A 21,367-nucleotide genomic window follows, 5' to 3' on the forward strand; every position below is an offset into this window, starting at 1 on the left:
CATTTCAGCTGCAAAAGCCTTTTCCTTCGCCATCTTCCTTTTCACTTCTGATTTGCTGAAGTCGGAGAAATGGAGAGTGAAGTAGTGAGACGCAGAGTTCATACGATCGCAGCTCACTTTGCATCAAAGGATGATATCTCACCAGCCCATCTTCTCCCAATGGTATTTCTTTTCCCTTTTTGGATTTTGTTTTTTCCTTTTCTTTTGGATCACTATGGTTGGTTCCCAAGAAAATGCTGGAAAAATGATCGTATTATGTTCATGGATTTCCATGAAATAAACGCAATAGTGAAATAACTTGGATATAACATCCCCTTCTATACACATACCTGGTTTCATCTGATTCTGAATTACTTTCTTTACTCATCCATTCCAGAACTGCAGTGGTAGTTTGAACTCTGTGCTCCGAAGATGTGATAATAAAATTTATTTTGCACGCCAAGCGTCTGCGTCTCTTGGTCCTTTTATGAGGCAGACTTCTCTGGAAGAGGTTCTTACAATTGCTTTATTTTTTGACATTCTTCAAGATTCCATTACTATGAACATATTCTTTTATGTGATTTGCTAGAAACTGTTCTTCTTCTAACTAGTTATCTGTCCGCAATAAATTTCCAGGGTAGCTTCACTTCCCCTGTCCAATCAGCATCAAAGGATGATATCTCACCAAACCATCTTCAACCTATGGTATTTCCTTTTTAAGATCCTCCCTCTTTTTCTCGTTCGCTATGGGTGATTCCCGAGAAAATGCTGGAAAATGAAGGAAATTGATCGGATCATGTTTATGAGTTTTCATTATCAGACACGCGCAGTGTAGTCACTTTTGTATTAATTCTTTATTTACTCATCATTTCAGAACTGCGGTGTGCCCCGAAGATATGATAATAAAATTTATTTTGCACGCCAAGCGTCTGAATCTCTCGGTCCTTTTATGAGGCAAACTTCTTTTGAAGAGGTTCCTACAATTGCTTGATTTTTACCTGCTTCAAGATTCCTCAACCATGAACATATTCTTTAATGTAACCTTTCAGAAATGATTCATTTTTTCTCACTAGTTATCTGTCCACAATAAATTTCCAGGGTAGCTTGACTCCCCCAGTCGCTCCCAAATCCTGTGTGGCATCTGAGACTCCTTGTAATGTGAGGGAACCTTGCTTTGCTAGATCCGCAAGGACAGAGTCAAATTTCCAGAGTAGCTTGACTTCCTCTGTCGCTGCCAAATCCTGTGGTGTTGCATCTGAGACTCCTTGTAATGTAAGAGAACCTTGTTTTGCTAGACCTACAAGGATTGAATCCAACTTCTCAAACGTTTTAATGGGTCAACCCCTGGTCCAGAGCTACGATGTTCTGGTGCCCAACCCTCCTAGTTTCGCTAGGCCAGGCAGACGGACAGCAAAAGAAGACCAGTTACCTTCTGAGAAGAAAATGTGCCGTTCTGAAGTCAGTGGTTAGTGTTTTGAACTCTGTATTGTTAGGATCTCGTGGAAAAAGAATGTATAATTCTGAATTGTTTTCTGTTTGTGGTCACAAACTTTGCTAAAATAACAATGGCAAGCAGCTTTAATTCCATGTATTTGGGATTAGGTATCCAAGAAAGGGAGTAGTCTAACTGGATTCTGTTTCTGGTACCTTTTTGACGCCCTTCTCTACTGCCTTTTTAATGAGGGTTCCATTTAGCTTCAAGTTTTAGTTAACAGTTTTCGCTCCTTGCATTAGAAGTTTGCTGTCCTTCATGCTAATTTAAATGGTATGGGGAACAGATTGAGTTTGTTAATAGAGGAACAGGGACTTTTTGCTTGTCTCTGTCTACATAAGTCTTTATGTTGAGTGAGAGTTTGGTAAATCAAAATAGTCTTCATGCAAGCAATCTGTGGTCTCTGTAAGATAGGATCAGTTACTTGATTACTGTTGATTTGGAGTGATTTGTGTTTCCTATGTATTATAATTTCTTATTCTATTTAGGTTACCCCTCACATTGGTTATTGTGATTATTGTAGTTATTGTGGATTGCATTTCCTTATCCTTAGGGTTTCACATTCTTTTTTTATGTAAACCTTACCAAGTTAAATGAATAAGCATGATAAAATTTAACTTCAGTAATGCCTCTTGTTCTTCTTCTTGAGTGTTCTCTCTTTAAACTTTATCTCTGCTCAAAACTATCTGTTTGAGTTCCTGATGATGTCAACAATATGCAGCGCAGAATCTTATCATTGTCAATTTGCCTTTATAGTAATGAAAAACATATTGGATGAGATTATCTTGCATTTTCTATATAACGGTATTTGTAATTTTCGTTGCAGGAGTTGAGTGGTCCCCAAGGATGGATGTTGCAGAATCAGAAGGAAAATATGTCATGACAGTGGAAGTGCCAGGTGTCAGTATCAAGGACATAAGAGTAGAGGTTGATGATCAAAAGTAAGATGCATGTCTTATCTACAGCCATTATGGTCTTCAATTCAACACATTAAGTTTTTGTTTTTGTTTTCTTTTGTGTGTTTTGGGGGGGGGGGGGGGATATGAGGACCACTATATGATCAAAGCCATTCTTGATCTTGTGTATAAATTGTTTGAAGTTTTAGACGTCTTCATTTCTGATTGAAATGCTGCTGTGTGCTGTTATAGGTTGTCTGTCAAAGGCAAACGTTCCACTAGCTTTTGGAGAGTCACGGGTAATCCCAATGGTTCATTTTCTTCATATCATAGGAGAGAAATATTATATGGACCATATGAAGCAGTTTGGCCACTTCCTGCTGGTGTAAACAAGGACAGAGTATCTGCTGAGTTTTTGTAAGTTGCATGGCGTCTTCATATTAATTCATTTTCTTTATGTCAACCCTCTCTCTCACAGAAATACAGCTCTTAACCTTAGATTATGCTTCAGATGATTCATGGAAAATCATGTGCCCGTTCCTCCCATAGATCAATATATAGGATCAAATTATTTTTTTGACCTGCATTGCCTTCATTATCTCAGCAGCTCAAATAAAGTTTGAGTAATTATGGTTTTTGAGATGTGATTTTAAACATATAGAGGTTTTCAGGCTTCCCTAACTTCTTAGGTTTTGTCACTGATTAAAAGTGGTTAGCCTATAGGTAATACTAAGAACTACTCTTCCGGTCTTAAGTATAAGACTCTTTTTATAGTGTAATTTACACTGTAAAAAGAGTTTTATATTTAGGACCGGAGGAGTATAATACACCAGAAATTTCCTAAGTACATGAAAATAGCAGTTTATTTACCTCAGTGAAAACTGATGAATTTTTTGGTTTTCCGTTTCAGGGATGGATTCTTACAAATTATTATCCCTAAAGTTTGAAGTTGACGGAGCTGGTATCATACTTGGAATTCTGATATCTACCCATATCTCGATCATTGTATTATGTGATAACTTCATGCATGTTTATTAATTATTCAGTCATGGAGGGAAAAAATGAGTGATTGTGTCTATGCTTGGACAATCTATTTGTCTTCTTTTGCATGCTGCTCTGCAGCTCGCAATGGCATTGTTGTGAATGAGCCAAAAAAACAATAATGAGCCATATCCTTCTTTACTGTTATGTACAAAGACAAAAACTTGAGTATGAATGTACTGGGGTATAACGGTATGTATTATACTTTTTAATTTTTATTATTAGATCAGGTGTTCTCTTTCTCAAAGGGAAAGCAAATATTATCATGGGGAAAAAATTATTACAGAATAACATAATGGTGGGTCTGGTATGTTGGAAGGGATTATAAAGGAAAGTGGAGGGAATGATATTACTTTATACCTTGTTTGGCATGTTTTATACAAGATAGAACTATTTCTTGCTTTATTGTACTTGGTAGAGTAGGAACATGATAAAAATGGAGAAGGTATAATAATTGACCAAATTATCATCGATATAATTCTGGTTGTGTATACAAGGGCTATTCGGACGTTTCCTACACTATTCGATTGAGTTGCAGTGCTACTCCTTCCATCAACGATTTGTCCCCCCCAGTGTAAGGGGTGGCATTTGGTATCAAATTTGGATCTAGCTTCAGTTAGGGTAATGATGTGTCTTATTGGCATTTGCTGCCTTTTATTTTTTTTTTACCAGACATTTGTTGCCATTTTAATAGAAACAAAATGGGCCTATATTCTTGTAAGACAGTAGCATGAAAGTTTGTTGGGAGAATCACGTGAGGTTCTTAAAAAAAAAAGTATAATTACAAAAAAATCTCAATCATAAGTGATTAATTAAAACTTTGTGATTTTTAACTTCAAAATTTGTCATCAGAAACTGTTCAGCTATCATGAGATTTTGTTTTTGATTTTTTTTTTTTGGGATTTCATTGATATTCTCCTAAATTTCTTTATAAGTAGGAGTTTGTAGGTTTGATTTTGTTGGTAATCTCACTTGTTCCTTTAAATAAAAAAAATTAGAAACAGAATGGGAGGGGCAACAAAATTCAAGCGAAGCAAAGAAATTGGGTGGGAGGTACTCACAAAGAGTAAATGGGAATTTCCTGATGTCACTCTTATCATATATTCTAGCTTTGTGATAAACTTTGGACCATCCAAAATTTGCTTTGGATAATCCTAATTTAAAATTTTTAATTTTCAATTTTTTAATCATAATTTTTTTAAAAAAGTGTCAATTATAAGATTACTTTTGTTTTAAATTTTGTATCTATTAAAATAAAAAAGTATTATTTAAAAAATTCAATTAAGTATCAGCTATTCAAAATTAACATGGATGATTTAGATCAAGATGAGCATAAAATTTTCTCCGGGGTTTTATTTATAAACTTGATGAAGAAGATGCTCTGTCTGCTGAATGATGGGCTTGCCTGCATGGCTTAAAAATTGCTTGGGATGATGGCCATCGAAATGTTATTCTTGAATCTGATGCTGCGAACGCCATTGAGCTTCTGAATGTGGAACCTGAGGTCTGCCATGCTGATTATAATGTTCTCCAAGAAGTTAGGACCCTCCTAAGCAGGAATTGGAACGTGCGACTGGCTTACGTGAACAGGGAAAGCAACAAAGCTGGTGATTTTATGGCCAAAAGAGAACTTGAAGCTGTAAGAGGCTTCCACATTGTTTCTGAAGTTCCCAGGGAACTGGCTTCAATTCTGGCTCTGGATCGCACTAATATTGCTTTAGATGATCATGTAGAACCTTGATGAGAATTCCTTTGTTATCAAAAAAAAGATGAGCATAAATAAACGTGTAATGTTCGTCCTTTTTTTTCCAAACAAAGAAGTTTGCTTGGGTGTGATTGAAAAGTTGTTAATGAGAACGTCTTTAAAGATGCAAATTGATTATACTAATTGATAACCCATTATACTCATGATATGAATCTGATTCTCTAGGTATATTTAAACCGTCATAGAAATTTGAGGAGGCATAATTTTTTTTTTTTGGGTCAAACTTGACGAGGCATAATTTGACCAGTAAATTGTAGATGCTCTTCCGGTTCTTAAATATAAGACCCTTATACTAGTGTGTATAAGGGTTTTATATTTAAAACCGGAAGAGTACCATTCTAATATTTTGTAGAACAGTATCTTAAGGTTTTTGGTTACCTTTGGAAAAAAAGAAGAGAAAAAACTTCAACGCTACTCTATGCATTTCTCAAATATGTGGAGAATTTGGACCCCCAATAAATGCAAATGACTACTCCCTCCGTTCCTTATTATAAGAGACGAATAACCGAATTACGTTAATAAAAAAAACAGTTAAAATTAGTTAAGAACAATTAATATGTAAAAAGTATAATTTTTTTTCCAAAAATGCCCTCATTAAGAAGGAGAGAGAACATGAGAGAGAACAATAGTAATTTATTAAAAGAAAGAAAAGTGGGAAGGAGAGAGAGTGTGAGTTGGAAACAATAAATATGGGTAAAATAGGAAATCAACACAAAAAAGTAGAGACAACTTTTAAGTGTCTCTTATATATAGGAACATGCCATAAGCACTAAATGTCTCTGATAATAAGGAACGGAGGGAGTATTAAATTGCAAGATGTGTGATTGATTGATTGATCAAGGCATTATTGTAGTAAATAGGGAAATAGAGCCATGCAATTAAAACCCGATTGTAAACATATTTAATGAATTGGCAAATAGACCCGATCGATTAATTAAATTATTGGGTCACTATAAAAGATTAGTATAATTCATCTAAAAATTATTAAATAAGTTCCTTTCCTTCCTCAGTCAGAATTCAGAATGCCCTCGTTTCCTTCACAAGACAATTAAGTAAATAACACACCATAAATTCAAGACAATAATAATTCATAAAAACAAAATTGAACAATTCATTGCTCCGATTAAATGTTGATAAATGCCGATATTTATTGAAAAAGAAACGCAACCATCAATGTGGAAAGGGAAAAAACAGCAATTTTCTTTGGAGCACAGGAGCACCTTTCGATTGTGAGAATTCCTCCACGCCTCGTGACTGTCGCCGAAATGATTTCAGTTTTCACCATAATAAATTCCTTCTCTAAAGCAAACCATCTCATCTCCATCGTAATAAATCCAAGACAACAAAACCAATTGCAAACACTACATATGTGTGTACCCATTCTCTATTTAAGCTTCCAAAGCATACGCTTTAGCAAGGATTCAGATATATACTTGTTTTTCTTTTAGCAATGGCTGTTTCTGTTGCTCTAATTTTGGTGGTCATACTAGTGCCATTTATTGGGGTTGTGAATGGGAAAAAAGAAGAGCTTGAGGGGTGTGATCTATACAATGGAAGATGGCTTTATGATTCTTCGTACCCACTTTACAATTCAAGCCAGTGTTCCTTCATAGAGTTTGAATTTGATTGCCAGCAAAATGGTCGTCCTGATGATCTTTATCTCAAATATAGATGGAAACCCAATTCATGTGACCTACCAAGGTATCCTCTTCTTCTTTCAACCCCCCCCCCTTTTTCTCTTGATGAATTGTGAATTTTTGACATCGCATAGAAAGATGATTTTCAACTTTTAAAGTTCCAAAGTGAATTCTATAATTATGAATGTGTGTGGCAAATAATGTGACACAGGTTTAGTGCAAGGAAGTTCCTGGAGAAGTACAGGAATAAGAGAATAATATTTGTGGGAGACTCCATAAGCTTGAACCAGTGGCAGTCACTCACCTGCATGCTTCATTCACGATCTCCTCATTCTGAATACTTGTTAGAGCGAGTCCAAGGGGTCTCTACCTTCACCTTTCTGGTCAGCTTTTATTCTTCTTCCATCTTTCATTGAACTAACTATATGATAGAATTTCAGATGCTCTTCAATATATGTTGTGCAACTTATCATTTATGATGACATAACAAACTTTCACAAGTTTCGATGGATTCACATTTCCCACGAAATCATGATTCCTGTGCACAAGACAAGAATTTTTTGCAAACATGCTGGACAAAATTGAAGCTGTGTGCGCGTAAATATGCATGACAAAATTGAAGTTGTGTATACGCATATCAGACAGAGAGAGAGTCAACCCTTTTTACCCGAACCTTGTTCCAGAAAGAAACGAGAAGAACTAAACAAAAGATCAGGTGTAAGGCCAAAGTCATTAAAAGCAAACATGTCCACCATCCAATGCCTCAATGAAGAACTAGATAAAACTTGTTAGGGAGCCTCCATAAGGTTTTTGAAGAGGGTGTCTTGTAAAAATGTTCAACAAGACAAGCGAAGATAGGATTATGGTCAGCTCCTACAACTGAGGTTGGGTTCTTTCATATTTCATGCTGGATAACAAACAATCATGTGCTTTTTGTGTAGAAACAAAACGTGTCGTTGATACTTTCCAGAAACGCATTGCTGGTAGACATTGCTCACAAGTCATGGGGGAGGGTTCTAAAATTGAACGCCATTGCTGACAACGATGCTGAACTGTGGCAAGGGAGCCATGTCTTGGTGTTCAACTCATGGCATTGGTGGCTTCACCGTGGCAGGAAACAACCGTAAGAACACAAGACTATTTACCCATATAGATGAATCTGTTTAGCGGGCACTGTTATTGGATAGATGGAGCTGAATGTTCTCATTCAAAAACAACAATATCAACTAGTCTAAACATACAGTCCATTAGGAACAAAGGAGACTGAGCTCTCTAATATTTCATTTACCCGGACTCTCAAGCTTTCAGACTTTTAAAAGGTTAGAATATAAAAGTAGATCTAATTGTGATGAAGTTTGACCTTGCTGAGAGATATCATGTGTAGAAAATTATGAACAATGGTTCATAAATGAACATATAACTAAGGAGAGTGTAATCACACCTATATGACCTTAAAAAAGGAACATTAAGCTTTTTTTTACTTTTATCATTTGTTTCACGGGGTGATTTGTTCGTAATGGTTTTGAATGGCATACAGGTGGGATTTCGTTACAGATGGGGATCGTTTATATAAGGACATGGATCGTTTGGTTGCCTACGAGAAAGCCTTGTTAACATGGGCTCAGTGGGTGAATGAGAACATTGATTTTACCAAAACCAAAGTATTCTTCCAAGGGATTTCACCAACCCATATGAAGTAAGTCCAATAATTTTAGATTAAAAAACTCAAAATCATTTACCAGTTACTTATAGCCTTGATTGCAATATAATTCACCATCCGTAACGCAATGTACTTTTTAACAAGAAAAAAAGGATAATGCCGTCTCATTAGTACTATATTCACCATTACTAAATTTTGAAGCAACTCATGATCTAAGGTAAATAATTTAGATAAAAATTTGAAACCATTTACCTGTTTGTTCATATTCTTCATCGGTACAATATTCACCATTCTTCACTCACTATATTTAACAAGAAAGAACAAACAGTCAAGCATAGACATCTCATTATTGCCAGTGCTAAATTTTGGGGGAACTATGACGGAGACAGTTGCGGTGAAGAAACAAGGCCAGTGTTTGGTCCTCCACATCCAAGAAAAAGGCTTCCAGCTCAAGTGATACTAGAGAGAGTGATAGGCAGCATGTCCAAGAGGGTACATCTGCTTAACATAACACGATTGTCACAGCATAGAAAAGATGCACATCCTTCTGTTTATGGTATACCAGGAAGGCACATTGGCATGGATTGCAGCCATTGGTGTCTTCCAGGAGTTCCTGACGCATGGAATGAGCTCTTGATTGCTGAGCTCACAAGCGGTTAAGATTGTATGGCCCTGCCTGCACCGGATGGATTAGGGAGGGCAAATATCAAAGTAATCAATGAGTATCAAGCAAACGAGATACCATACACACCTTCAGTTTCAAGTAACCAATTTCAGAGATACAATAATTGGCCTAGGTTCCTTGTTTTCTTTATCTATGGATTGAAAAAAGAATGATAGATTGGTCTGTCTGCTGATTAGACCAAAGTATAGATGCAAGTTTCATGCTTCAATTTCAGATAATATTTACCTTTTAGTCAGCTCTCTTTCATATGCAACTTTCATGCTTCGATTTCAGTTCCTATTTAGCTTTCAGTTAGTTATCTTTCCTTTCAAAATACTAGCTGCTCTACATTTAATCATCCAAACGGCCACCTGTGTTTTTGGATAAAAGAAAAAGAAAAAATTTATGTCATCCTCCATTCCTATGTTGCTAATATTGCGACTACATTCATTAGCTAATGTTACTAATTAAACTCATAATGAAAATCAATTGACCCTAAAACGTCTAATAACAATGGGTCTAACACAAGGGAGACAGAATGGCAAGGGCCCCGGGCAAGAGGGCGAATCTGATGTTGTTAAGATTTTACCAAACAGCCTATTATATGCGCAAATTGCCAGATTCAAAATTGTAATTTAAGTTTAATATTATTTTGATGATTGAGTGGAAAGAAAAACAGTCAGTTATAACCATGCTATGATGCACGGGAAACTTAAGCATGGCAATAAAGATCTTTCCAGGGTAGAAGAAAGTAGATCGTAGATTGAATCTTCCAATCTATTAACCAACAGAAATAAGAAAAAATATAACCAGGTCAATTTATAAATTTTAATTGCATGTCAGATTGCCAACATGGAAACTTTTTCTGTGTGCTTGAAAACATTATATGCGAAAATAAGCAATGGAAAGCACATGACAGGGCAGAGCTCTACGTTCAGGATGATCCGCTACTTCCCCAACCTATCCATCAAAGCTATTTAGCACCAGTCACTGTACTAACCAGATGGATAACATTAAAGTGACTAATACCATAAAAATAAAGCAACAGGTATGGACAATCATAGTTGCTTTGGCGCTGTGCTTAATACGATGAAAGTAATCTTGATCAGGAGCCTGCTTACCATGAGGCCCCTCAAACAGCAACCACATTTCATCTGTTACGGAAGGTATATCCGATACTTATGACCCCTATTTGAAGCACATAAAGCAAGAAGAGAGAGAAGAGAAGCAAAATTAAAAAAGAAATATCAGAAGAACTAAAATCAGGATATTTCACTAAATAGTGAGAGGAAAGTAAAGAAACAAAATTAGGAAAACAGAAGTCAGAAGAATGTAAATGAAAGGAAAAACATCATATGGAAGACTAGTGAAATAATAATTAAAAAAAGCAATAAAAAAATCAAGCAGAGACCTCATGATACAGTGTATTGGTTCAACCTAAGCAAGAGTTAGTAAAACGAATGCCAAAAGAAAAGGAAGGAATAAAATAAATATACCTATTGCGATTGATTTTTAATCTTTAGTAGAACATTTTGAAGCCACTGCCAGTCTCAATTTTGGATCCCAGATTGCTAATACCCCACTTCATATGCTTCAAACCCATTTACAACTTTTGATATAGACCTCCCTTGATAGATAATCAAGTAACCAAACCTCTGCTTACCAATAGTCACCACAAGAACATTCGCCATGTCTAAAATGGTGAAACCTCTTCCCATCTCTAACAACTATCTCACGCTCCACCACTTTAGAAATGAACTTGAATGCATTATGGCAATCCCCACAAATCCTCAGGTTTTTAAAAACTCTTATTGAAGCTCCTATAGGAAGCTTCATAATTCCAAAAACAACCGCAAGCTTTTCACTGTGGGTAGACAGAGCAAGTTCCTTATGCTCAGATTCCATATCATGTAATACGAACTTTGTATCAGGGATGTACCCCAATTTTCTCATTTCAAATACCAATTGTTCTAGATATTTGTACACTGCCTGAACCTCAGGGTGTACAGTATCATCAACTAAGAAGACATGGACTTTGTTTTCAACTTCAATCCAACTACAACCTGGTTCCTTCTTAACCCCTCGTTCTCTCATTAGTTTTCTTACTTTGGCTACGTCTTCCCATTGACCTAAAGTAGCATACATATTGGAAAGGAGTATATAGGTTCCATCGTGCTGAGGCATTAGCTCAAAAAGTTGTTCTGCAGCTTCAATGCCTAAATCTATGTTCCCATGAATGCGACAACCAGCAAGAATAGCTTCCCAAATTGGCGCACCTGGCTTAAAAGGCATTGATTCAATTAGACTCTTTGCTTCATAGAACAGACCAGCACGGCATAACAAATCAACCATACGAGCATAATGATCTTCTCCTGGGGTTATACCATAACCACCCATTGTGTCAAAATAATAACGTCCTTCTTTAACCAAGCCTGCATGGCTACAAGCAGAAAGAACTGTGAGAAAAGTTATTCTATCAGGTAATATATCTTCCTTCAACATCTCCTCATAAAGTTGAATAGCTTGGACACCGTGTCCATGTTGTGCAAGGGCTGCAATCATGGCATTCCAGGTCACTGAATCCACATAAGGCGTTGTAAGGAACATGGAATAAGCAGATTCAACAACACCACATCTTGCATACATAGTAATTAATGCATTGCCAACTGAGAGGCTTGAATGATGGCCCAACTGGATAATCTGAGAATGAAGCTGCCGTCCATTCTCTAATGATCCTAAAACAGCAGAAGATTTAACTGCTCCAGCATATGCATAATCACATGGTTCGAGCCCCTCCAGTTTCATCTGGTTGAATAACTTCAATCCCTCTTCTCCAAAACCATTTTGTGCTAAGCCAGATATCATCACAGTCCATGTTAAGAGATTTTTCTCAGGCAAGTCTCTGAAAATGGATTTAGCTTCCTCAATGCAGCCAACATTGACATAACCTGACAGAATTGAATTCCATGAAACAATATCTTTAAGGGGCATCTTATCAAAAATATGTCTTGCCTCAATTAGTTTACCAAATGTACTGTATAATGTAACTAAAGCATTATTCACCGACAATAGAAAGTCATTTGAAGGTTGCACCTCTGTTCTCAGAATATAAGCATGCAATTGTTTCCCATATCTGAACAAACCAGCATTAGAAGAAGCACTAATCAAACTTGTGTAGGTATATGCATCTTTTAAAATTCCCCTAGAATACATTTTTCTGAACATGTCAAATGCTGCTTCATAATGTCCATGATGCACATAACCAGAAATCATTGCATTCCAAGCAACCTCTGTGTTCTCTGTCATCCCATCAAGTAATTCACGAGCTGCACTGAGATCATCATTCCTGACATACCCAGTAATCATTATTGTCCATGACGTTTCATCCCTCCGAGGCATTTCATCAAACAACTTTCTAGCAGCAGCCATCAACAATGTTGAAGATACGTGTGGTGCAGATGCACAATGAACATAAGCACATATTAATGCATTTAGTACTGATGTCACTGTCCCCAATCCCAACCTAATTACTTCACAGTGCAGCTGTTGGCACTGCTTTTCATCATCGGCTACAAGTGCCAATGCGCTGAGCACACTGGAGAAGGTAAAATTGTCAGGACTGAACCCTTCTTGCTTCATTTGTCGAAAGAGCTCAATAGCAGCATGACCATCATCATGATGAGAGTAGGCTGTAATCATGGCATTGTAACTAACAGTGTCTCGCATAACCAATGGGGTTTTATTAAAAATTTCCTCAGCCAGCTTTATATTACCCCTCGCAGAATACGTGGCAATGAATGTGGTTCTTGCAACAATATCCGGCATGGGAATTCTATCGAACAATTGGCGGGCATAGCCAATCTTGGATGATTTACAATATATATCTATTAGGCGGTTGAGGATGTGACCCCATGGCTTGAACCCAGAAGTTATCATGTGAGCATGGATGGCTCGAGCCAAGGTACAGTTGATGGGACTGAGGGAGCAGCATAGACTGAGTTGGGCTGCATAACGATTGGCCAATGCACGGACGTTCATGGCAGTGCTTATGGAAGTAAAATTCAGCAACAATTTGATATAAAATCTGAAAATCAACTGGCCTTGGCATAATTTTGTTCAAAAAGAACTTTCGTAATAGACAATTTCTGATTTGAACATGAATATCGGGATCCTCTGCACTAACATATGAAGACTAGGACGGACAACTGATAAGAAATTCTCGTAACAATGAAGTATTAAAGCCACATGTTTCTTCTTTGATATGTGCCACAAGCTTCCAGCACTCCCCATGCCGCTCAAATTCTGCATGCAAATAATAAGCAACAGTCAACCTCAAAATTGTTCGGGGGGGGGGAAAAACAAAAGAAAAGAAAACTTCATTACAGCAAATGGCACTCATGTTGACAAAGTAACGAGGCACGACATAATAGGAAACATGACAACTCAAAAGTCAGGGGAGGGATAGAATCTTCTTTTTTTTTAAAAACAAAACCATGACTACTTACCAACAAAACAGCATGGCACCATCCAGAACTTCAAAACGATTAATATTCAAAGAAGATGGAGATAGAGAACAGAGTAGAGATTATCCCCTTCCGCGGTGCCAACGGCCTCGAGCAATGCCGCTTAGTCAACTTCGGCCTTCTCAACTGTGTCAGCTCACCGACGGCGGCCGTGAGCACGAACCATGGATTGGTGGCGAACGTGAGAGACCAACGCCTTAATTTTGCTCCGCAAAATATCAAAAGGAAATATTAATATATTGTTTTCATAGTTTGCATTTGCAATTACACAATTTATTTCCTGGTTAATCCCCTATACTTTTAACCACAAGTACACCGGAGAAAAAAAAGAAAGAAACAAAAAGAACCATCAGTAAGACAATCCTCAAAATGGTAATGATGTTGAAGCGTCGCATACTGAATTGGCACATTTTTACTTGATTTGCAGGGGTATTAATTTTGTTTCTTAACAAAATTGCACTAGATGATTTCCCTGGGTTCCTTTTTCCGTGATAATTCAAGATCATTTGAGGGTTGAAATTGGTACACCGACAAGGCAACAAGTGAAAATTTAAATGAGAAAAAAGGATCACGGTGGTCGCGGTTGCGGGAAGCATAGGCGAACAATGCGAATTGCTAAGCCTAGACATGGCCTCGCATGCAACTTTCATGTTTCAATGTCAACATGCAACTTTCAAGTTTCAGGAGGTGTTAGAATTAATAGATTTTGGTAATAGATTTTGAAGAAAGTGATTGTAAGGAGGGAAAATGAGTAAAAAAAATCTTATGGATGATATATTACAGATATGTTGTATTCAAGAATCATACTTACACTTACACTTGCACAAATCAGATTCTTTGACCAATTAAAATTTCAAACAAGGATTTTTTTACCAATTTTTCTTTTTAATAAAGTGTGAATGTTTGGATGGTTGTTATTAAAATCTCTTTTTTTTTTCATATACAAATTACTAAAAATGACATAAATTAATACGATAATTAGATTAAAATATATTTTAATTTATACTTTTGTTTAAAATAATAAATGATATATGAAAAAATATAATTAGGTAATATTACCTCTAATTCCTAATATGAGAGCTAATTGGATGTTCAATTTGATTTTAAATATAAGACACTAATTTATTTTGTCTCACACATTTATCTATTTTTTTTAAAGTAGTCTTCATGTTAATTTGTACATGTTAAAAGTTCTATCAAATAGTAGTCCCAATGTATATCATTAACAAGTATTTGAGAGAATGCAACACCTATTTATTATAAATAAATAATTTAACCAATTTTCTTAATATTAAAAAATTAGTTATTTAGCTCTTATATTAAGAATCGAAGATAGTAATTGATATGTGTATATATTTTTATATCCCAAACCATGATTTTATACCTTCAAAAGCAAAAAAAAAAAAAAATTCACTTCATGAAAAACCATGGTTTAATAGCCAAAACCATAATTTTCAAATCAAAAGTGATTTTGAAAAAAATTAAGGTATTTGGTTACTCTTATTTAAACCATGATTTCAAATTTAAAAAGTGATTTTGAGAAAAAATGTGGTGTTTGGATAATTTTCTCTCAAAGCCATGGTTTTCTCTTCAAAACCATGGTTTGAAGAAATATCCAAACACCCTCTTTTAATCAGGTTCTCTCCCTGCCTTCCCATTCAGTCTTCCTTGTATGTGAACTCTTGTTATTAGACACTTTATAGTCCTTTGAATTGATTTTCATCGAAAGTGTTGGTGCCGATCTCTTTTAAAAATAAAAATACAAAAAGAAAGAATATTGATGAGTTTAATCAGCAACGTGAGCTCATGAATGTGGTTGTAATATTAGCAATATTGGAATGTACGATGACATAACTTTTCTATTTTTTTTAAAAAAGAGACTTTTTTGGATGATTAAATCATGTAAAGTGATAGTATTTTAAAAGGTACTAAAAATCAAACTTGAATCAGTCGAGATAATAGACTAAGAGTTAATAGGTCAAGTCGGAATTGAACTAGGAGGTCAACTCGGAAGTCAAATAAGTAAGAACTAAAAAAATAATTTAAATTTTTATTCTACCATCTAAGGACTAAATTTAATTCAGTACCTTAAATTATTAACAAAAGAATCACATACTTACAAGTTTTTAACCTTTTTTCACAATTCTTTTGACAAATTAATATCATAGTATCATCTTACCAAAATTACCAAATATCCATTTTAACAAAATATTAAAATAGATATATTATAATAAAATATTCCTACGTACAATTATTTAATCACTAAACTAATAATTATTAATAGTGTGAAAAAAAAAAAGGAAAAATCTTTTGCATCAAAATGGCTTCTTTAAAAAAGAAAAAGGAGAAGAAAAAAAAAGAAAAGGCTGACAAGTTAATCCATCAAACTAGGCAAGATAACTGGGTTGCTCTTATGTTGGTCCGTATTAGAGCCTATTTGGATGACATCCAAAACCATGGTTTAGAAGGCAAAACCATAGTTTGGATAAGATGACATCCAAACAGCCTCTAAGATTTTACCAGACAACCCATTATATCTGCAAAACTGCAAGGTGCCAGATTCAAAATTCTAATTTTTCTATTGTTCTGGTAATTAAGCGGAAAGAAAAACAGTCGGTTATAACCATGCTATGATGCATAGGAAACTCTGGGAGTCTACAAAATAATATTTTGCTCTGTTAATAAACAGAGAGCAAAACTCGTAATACTTGCAGGAACATGCCTCTACATTTTGGCCATGACATTGTTAAATACAATTGAGATACATATGAATTATGGACAACCTGCCCTGGCTTGTGGTAGGTACCAACTATCAAGACATCTTGTTAATTAGTAAACTTAACCCACTGTGGAGAGAGACCAATACCAATGTAACCTACAGCGAATCAAGCATGGCTTTTGCCGTTGCACTCTATGCATGTCCACTAAAATTTTCCTCCTTTTCGGTCAGAGACTATGAGATCTTTGATACTGCCATACTGGCTGAGATGAGTGAAATATTGTTGCGGGCATTTGTAAGGTCATCAACTAAAAAAGGTGAATCGAATCTGATAGTTAACATTAGCAAATAATGCAGCGCCTGCATAAAACATAGCCAGCAAATACAAGAGGGTTAGTCCAAAAGCCAGCATTATATCAGGGAAGACAGCTTTATGTATCAGACTAGCTTCCCTTGACACATCTCATTACTAATAATCAAGAAAACCTCTAGTTGAAACAGAATTGTATGCAGTATATAAATTAGCTTGACAATATATGAGCATGCACGTGTCTTCATGCGCATTTGTATACCTAGACTAACCAAACTTAGGATCAGATGAAAATTCCTGATAGTAAACTGTATCAGTAACAATATTGATAACTATTTCAACTTCCTCCTTTTCCTTCTCCAAATATAAATATGGATTTTGCAGTCCTTAGCCAGAACAACATACTAGTTCTTAAGGAAAACCTTATCATAACTCTTGGCAAACTAGTTAATGCCATCTTGCACCAAGCATTTATTAAGACTAATAATAACATCCAACCCAACATCTTCTGAGACAATTAAGCAGAACTGCTAGTCCAATTCTCGACCCCTTTGAAGCCCAGTGAAAAAAAAAAAATTACAACACCATAATCTTCTAGCCCAGTTAATCAACTCCAACTGAACAATAAAAGGTAAGCAGGGACAAAATGAGACCTTTAGAATCAACTGACTTCCAAAACAAATGAATGTCACTGCTCCCATACGTCCTCAATTGGCAAATTAGTATGCAGTTGTATGAATTTGAGTAATTGAGAATATCAATCACTAGACAAAATTCCATGATTACCAACCAACCGTTTTTCACCAATAATCACCACATGAGCAAATTCCGTCTTTAAAGTGATGAAAACGGTTTGAATCCCTCACAACAATCTCCCTCTCAGTAAGTTTGGAGATGTACTTAAATGCATTATGACAATCACCACAAACGCGCAAGTTCTTAAATATCCTAATTAGGCTTCTAGGTGGGGTGCTAATAATTCCAAATGCAATTGCCAGCCTCTCACTATGACTTGTCAGAATCTGCTCCTTCTCATCATCTTCAACATCCTGCAAGACAAAGCTATAGTCTGGAACATAACCAAGGTTTTTCATTTTGGCAGTCAAATCTCTTAGTTCATTGTATATTGCCATGTATTTTGGATGAGTTCGGTTGCCAGTATAAAATATTTCAACTTTACTGCCCACTATGACAGAACTCCACCCAGGAGTCTTCCTCAATCCCCTGTCTCTGGCCAATGATCTTACTTTAACTGCACCTTCCCATTTTCCAACATTGGCATAAATATTGGACAACAAAACATAGTAACCAACATTCTCTGGATCGACCTCAAATAAGTGCTTAGAAGCCAAGGTGCCCAACGCAACATTCCCATGTACTCTACAAGCAGCGAGAAGAGCACCCCAAATGGATGCATCAGGTTTCAAAGGCATATTGCTCACTAAACTATATGCCTTTTCAAGATACCCTGCTCTACCTAGTAAATCCACCATGCAGCCATAATGCTTCAAGCTTGGCATGATCCCATACTCTTTCTGCATGATGTCAAAGCACCATTGACCCTGATCAACTAAACCTGCATGGCTACAGGCAGACAAGAGAGATAAAAAGGTTACATGATCTGGCTTTACTCCTTGAGCAAGCATATCTTTGAACAGTTTGAGAGCAATTTCTCCATGCCCATGAATTCCATGACAGGAGATTATGGCATTCCAAGGAATTGATGTTTCCTGTGGGACTTCATAGAATAAAGAAATTGCATTATCTAAACTCCCACATTTTCCATACATGTCAATCAAGCAGGTACCCACAAAGACATCCAGGTACAAGCAGTTTTTTATTAGCCTCCCATGGACCTTCATTCCTTGTTGCAAAGCTCCCACGTGAGAATATGCAGGTAGAATGCTCACCCAAGTCCCTTGATTTGGGATTATCTTTCCATACTCTTCCATCATGTTATAAGCATCAATTCCCTCACTTGCAAGACCATTTTGAGCATAACCTGCGATTAAAGTGTTCCATGAAACTACATCTTTGATAGGAAGTAGTTCAAAAACTCTTCGTGAACGATCTATAGCACCTAATTTTGCATACATGTTCACCAGTGCATTTCCAATCACAACATCCTGATCAAGCCAATCATGTCTCATAACAAATCCATGAACAGACCTGCCATGCTTTACATCACTCAACTGACCAAACATAGAGGCTAAACTCACAACTGTAAGCAAGTCAGGTTGAATTCCTATCAGCTGCATATCTTTATAAAATTCAAATGCCACGATTGGATCATTATTCTGCTCATATGCAGCAATTATGGAGTTCCAAGTTACCAGGTCCCTCACTTTCATGTGATCAAAAACTCTTTGTGCGTCCCTCAAGTAACCAAACTTGGAATACATGTTGATTAAAGCATTGGAAACGAACAGGTGAGTTTCCAGCCCATGCTTTATAACATATGAATGAATCAAAATCCCATTAATGATATCATCTGATTGTGCACAAACAGGGAGTAGACTTGACACAGTAATTGGATCCATGTTTACCCCCTCAGCCTTCATGTTATTCAAGACCTCCAATGCCCCAGCTGCATTCCCATTCAGGCAAAACCCAGAAATCATTGCATTCCAAGATCCCAAATCTCGAACTGGCATGTCAATAAATAAGTTGTAGGCAGAATCTAAGGCACCAAACCGTGCATACAAATGGATCAAGGAAGCAGCCACAAATACATCCTCCTCAAATCCTGTTTTGAAAACCCAGCAATGTATTTTCTTCCCATCAACCAGATATTTACATGCTTTCAACACAGGAGGGAAGGTGTAAAAATCAGGTCGAAGACCAGAGTTGGACAAGAATTCACAGAAACATTTTAAGGCTTCATAATATTGGCCACTGCGAACATACACAGCTACCATTGAATTCCAAGTATGGACATCCTTATTTTGAATTTGGTTAAAACTATACCGAGAGAACGAGACATCCCCAAGGTAAGCATATAAATTGACCAGCTTGGCAGACAGAAAAACATTTTGAAATTTTCCCAATGTCACAAGAAAAGCATGAAGCTGCTTAGCGTCATCGACCTTTGTGCAGGAACGAAATAGAAAATCAAAATCAGAAACTCTGTTCTTGTTCTCGAAGCCATCCAACATGAACTGCAGAGAATCTGTAGTTACTGAAAAGGATTTATAAACCAATCGATCCAATGGCAAAAATTTGGATAGTGGCTTAGCATTGTAGGTTGGAATCAGTTTGAGAAGAGAAAGCATAGAACATCAGCGGGAAGATACAAAACCTTGGGTTGATTTACATCAGACATAAACCACGAACAAGATAACTACAGAGAAGAAATATGACAATTTATCAGTAATGCATACAAAATAATTAATTATTGAAAGAGCCATGTGTGAGACTGTTAACAAAGCAGACTTAAAAAGCATGCAGTAAATTCACCATCTAAAGAACGAGATTTCCCAGTAAAACAAGATATAGATAGATATTACGTAACCAGAAATGCCATGATAAAGTCAAAGGTAACACTCAAAGCATGCCGTAACTCGTCACTTCAAAAGAAAATGCTTAAACATTCTTCTTACACGGGCATAATAGGGAAAGCACGCTTACAAGTACCGATAACAAAAGTCTTTCAAGTCAAGTAAAGCCAACTTTACAACTTCAGCATCAGAGAATGGCAGAATGCCAACCGTCCCAACGCATGCCAATGCGCACCACGTCACTTAAAATCACCAGCTGAATTGATTAATTGAGCGGTTATGACGCACCTAATAGATTGGACTGACCTAGAGTCAAATACTTTGACATGCTTAACCAAACAGCTTTAGAACGCGACCATTAGCTAGAAGATCCCTACAAGTTGATCAGCACTCTACCCAGAAAGGTTTGTGTGATTAAGGGGACAATGCTGATTCTAGGAGAACCAGCTGGAAGAAAATTCTAAGTGCTTATTTCCATTTTCAGTCGAAAGCAATCGAGAACCCAGACAGGGAACATTACCTGTCACTTGCCTAGCTGCCGGTTCCTCTCTCTCAAAGATTGCGCCTTGCTCGATTTCCGCCTCTGCTTTTCTGTTTTCTCTCAATTCTTAATCTCTGCCCTGGCCTTTCTTACCTCTTTTAGACGGGTTTTTCTTCCCTCTCAAATCCCTTGAATCAAATCGTCCTCCCCAGTTTTCTGGCCTCGAATCTGCCTCCTTGTGACCGTTCTTTATCCCCTGAAACTGTCCTTCCGTTCCGCGGAGAGATGAAGAAGAAGCCGTTGCCTTGTCTAAAGGGGCATGCGAGAGCAAGACCATTTTCAATTTTGGGCTTTACGACTTAGCAGGGCAACTATCATTTGATCTGTTTAGGGTCTCTTTTGTTTTTTTGTTTTTGGACTGAAGGGTCTCTTTTGGGTTGAGATGTGCTTAATAATGGGTCAAATATTGAGCCCTTTACTTAGCCGCTTAATTTGTACTTTATTAATTTTTTTATTTTAGGGGGTAGAATATCATATGGACAATAAATTCTGCCAATAATTAAAAAAAAACTTACTCAAACTTACTGACTCAGGAATTAAATTTTAAATGGAATAAAAATTGAAATAATTTTTTTTGCTGCGTGCATGTAGATGAAATAAATATTTTTCATACAATATACATGTAATAAACAATCTTTATTTT

General features: G+C 36.4%; 4 protein-coding genes across 9 annotated transcripts; 2 read left to right on the plus strand and 2 right to left on the minus strand.

Annotated features, from left to right (window-relative positions):
* On the plus strand, window positions 1-3,603 carry LOC114735007 (uncharacterized). 2 transcript variants are annotated; one of them, XM_028922661.1, is made up of 9 exons: window positions 1-162; window positions 377-490; window positions 616-684; window positions 854-952; window positions 1,078-1,251; window positions 1,333-1,444; window positions 2,298-2,412; window positions 2,620-2,784; window positions 3,278-3,603. In XM_028922661.1, the coding sequence occupies exons 1-9, from the start codon at window positions 70-72 to the stop codon at window positions 3,312-3,314; spliced, it is 978 nt and encodes a 325-aa protein (XP_028778494.1). In that variant the 5' UTR covers window positions 1-69; the 3' UTR covers window positions 3,315-3,603. The 2 variants fall into 2 exon arrangements, with proteins under 2 accessions (XP_028778494.1, XP_028778493.1); XM_028922660.1 differs by having other exon boundaries at window positions 1,078-1,444.
* A 3,000-nt stretch (window positions 3,604-6,603) lies between these two features.
* LOC114735003 (protein trichome birefringence-like 41) lies at window positions 6,604-9,453 on the plus strand. Of its 2 annotated transcripts, none has more exons than XM_028922652.1 (5): window positions 6,604-6,874; window positions 7,022-7,193; window positions 7,752-7,933; window positions 8,348-8,506; window positions 8,827-9,453. In XM_028922652.1, the coding sequence occupies exons 1-5, from the start codon at window positions 6,624-6,626 to the stop codon at window positions 9,128-9,130; spliced, it is 1,068 nt and encodes a 355-aa protein (XP_028778485.1). In that variant the 5' UTR covers window positions 6,604-6,623; the 3' UTR covers window positions 9,131-9,453. The 2 variants fall into 2 exon arrangements, with proteins under 2 accessions (XP_028778485.1, XP_028778486.1); XM_028922653.1 differs by having other exon boundaries at window positions 8,860-9,453.
* LOC114735002 (pentatricopeptide repeat-containing protein At1g25360-like) lies at window positions 9,430-13,866 on the minus strand. 4 transcript variants are annotated; one of them, XR_003739230.1, is made up of 4 exons: window positions 13,640-13,866; window positions 10,631-13,436; window positions 10,256-10,322; window positions 9,430-9,505 (listed from the first exon to the last, which is right to left on the minus strand). XR_003739230.1 is itself a non-coding variant. In XM_028922651.1 (2 exons), exon 2 carries the CDS (start codon window positions 13,170-13,172, stop codon window positions 10,794-10,796), a length of 2,379 nt encoding a protein of 792 aa, XP_028778484.1. In that variant the 5' UTR covers window positions 13,173-13,436; window positions 13,640-13,866; the 3' UTR covers window positions 10,543-10,793. The 4 variants fall into 4 exon arrangements, 1 of the variants encoding a protein (XP_028778484.1); XR_003739231.1 differs by lacking the exon at window positions 10,256-10,322 and having other exon boundaries at window positions 9,432-9,505; XR_003739229.1 differs by lacking the exon at window positions 9,430-9,505 and having other exon boundaries at window positions 9,528-10,322.
* A 3,383-nt stretch (window positions 13,867-17,249) lies between these two features.
* Window positions 17,250-20,910, minus strand: LOC114735001 (pentatricopeptide repeat-containing protein At4g33990). The gene is made up of 2 exons (XM_028922650.1): window positions 20,704-20,910; window positions 17,250-20,026 (listed from the first exon to the last, which is right to left on the minus strand). The coding sequence occupies exon 2, from the start codon at window positions 19,956-19,958 to the stop codon at window positions 17,487-17,489; it is 2,472 nt and encodes an 823-aa protein (XP_028778483.1). The 5' UTR covers window positions 19,959-20,026; window positions 20,704-20,910; the 3' UTR covers window positions 17,250-17,486.
* Window positions 20,911-21,367: the final 457 nt, after the last annotated feature.

The sequence above is a fragment of the Neltuma alba genome, unplaced genomic scaffold (assembly GCF_004799145.2).
Source record: "Neltuma alba isolate B1F8T4 unplaced genomic scaffold, ASM479914v2 tig00013168_pilon, whole genome shotgun sequence".
In the NCBI taxonomy this organism is placed as follows: Eukaryota; Viridiplantae; Streptophyta; class Magnoliopsida; order Fabales; family Fabaceae; genus Neltuma; species Neltuma alba.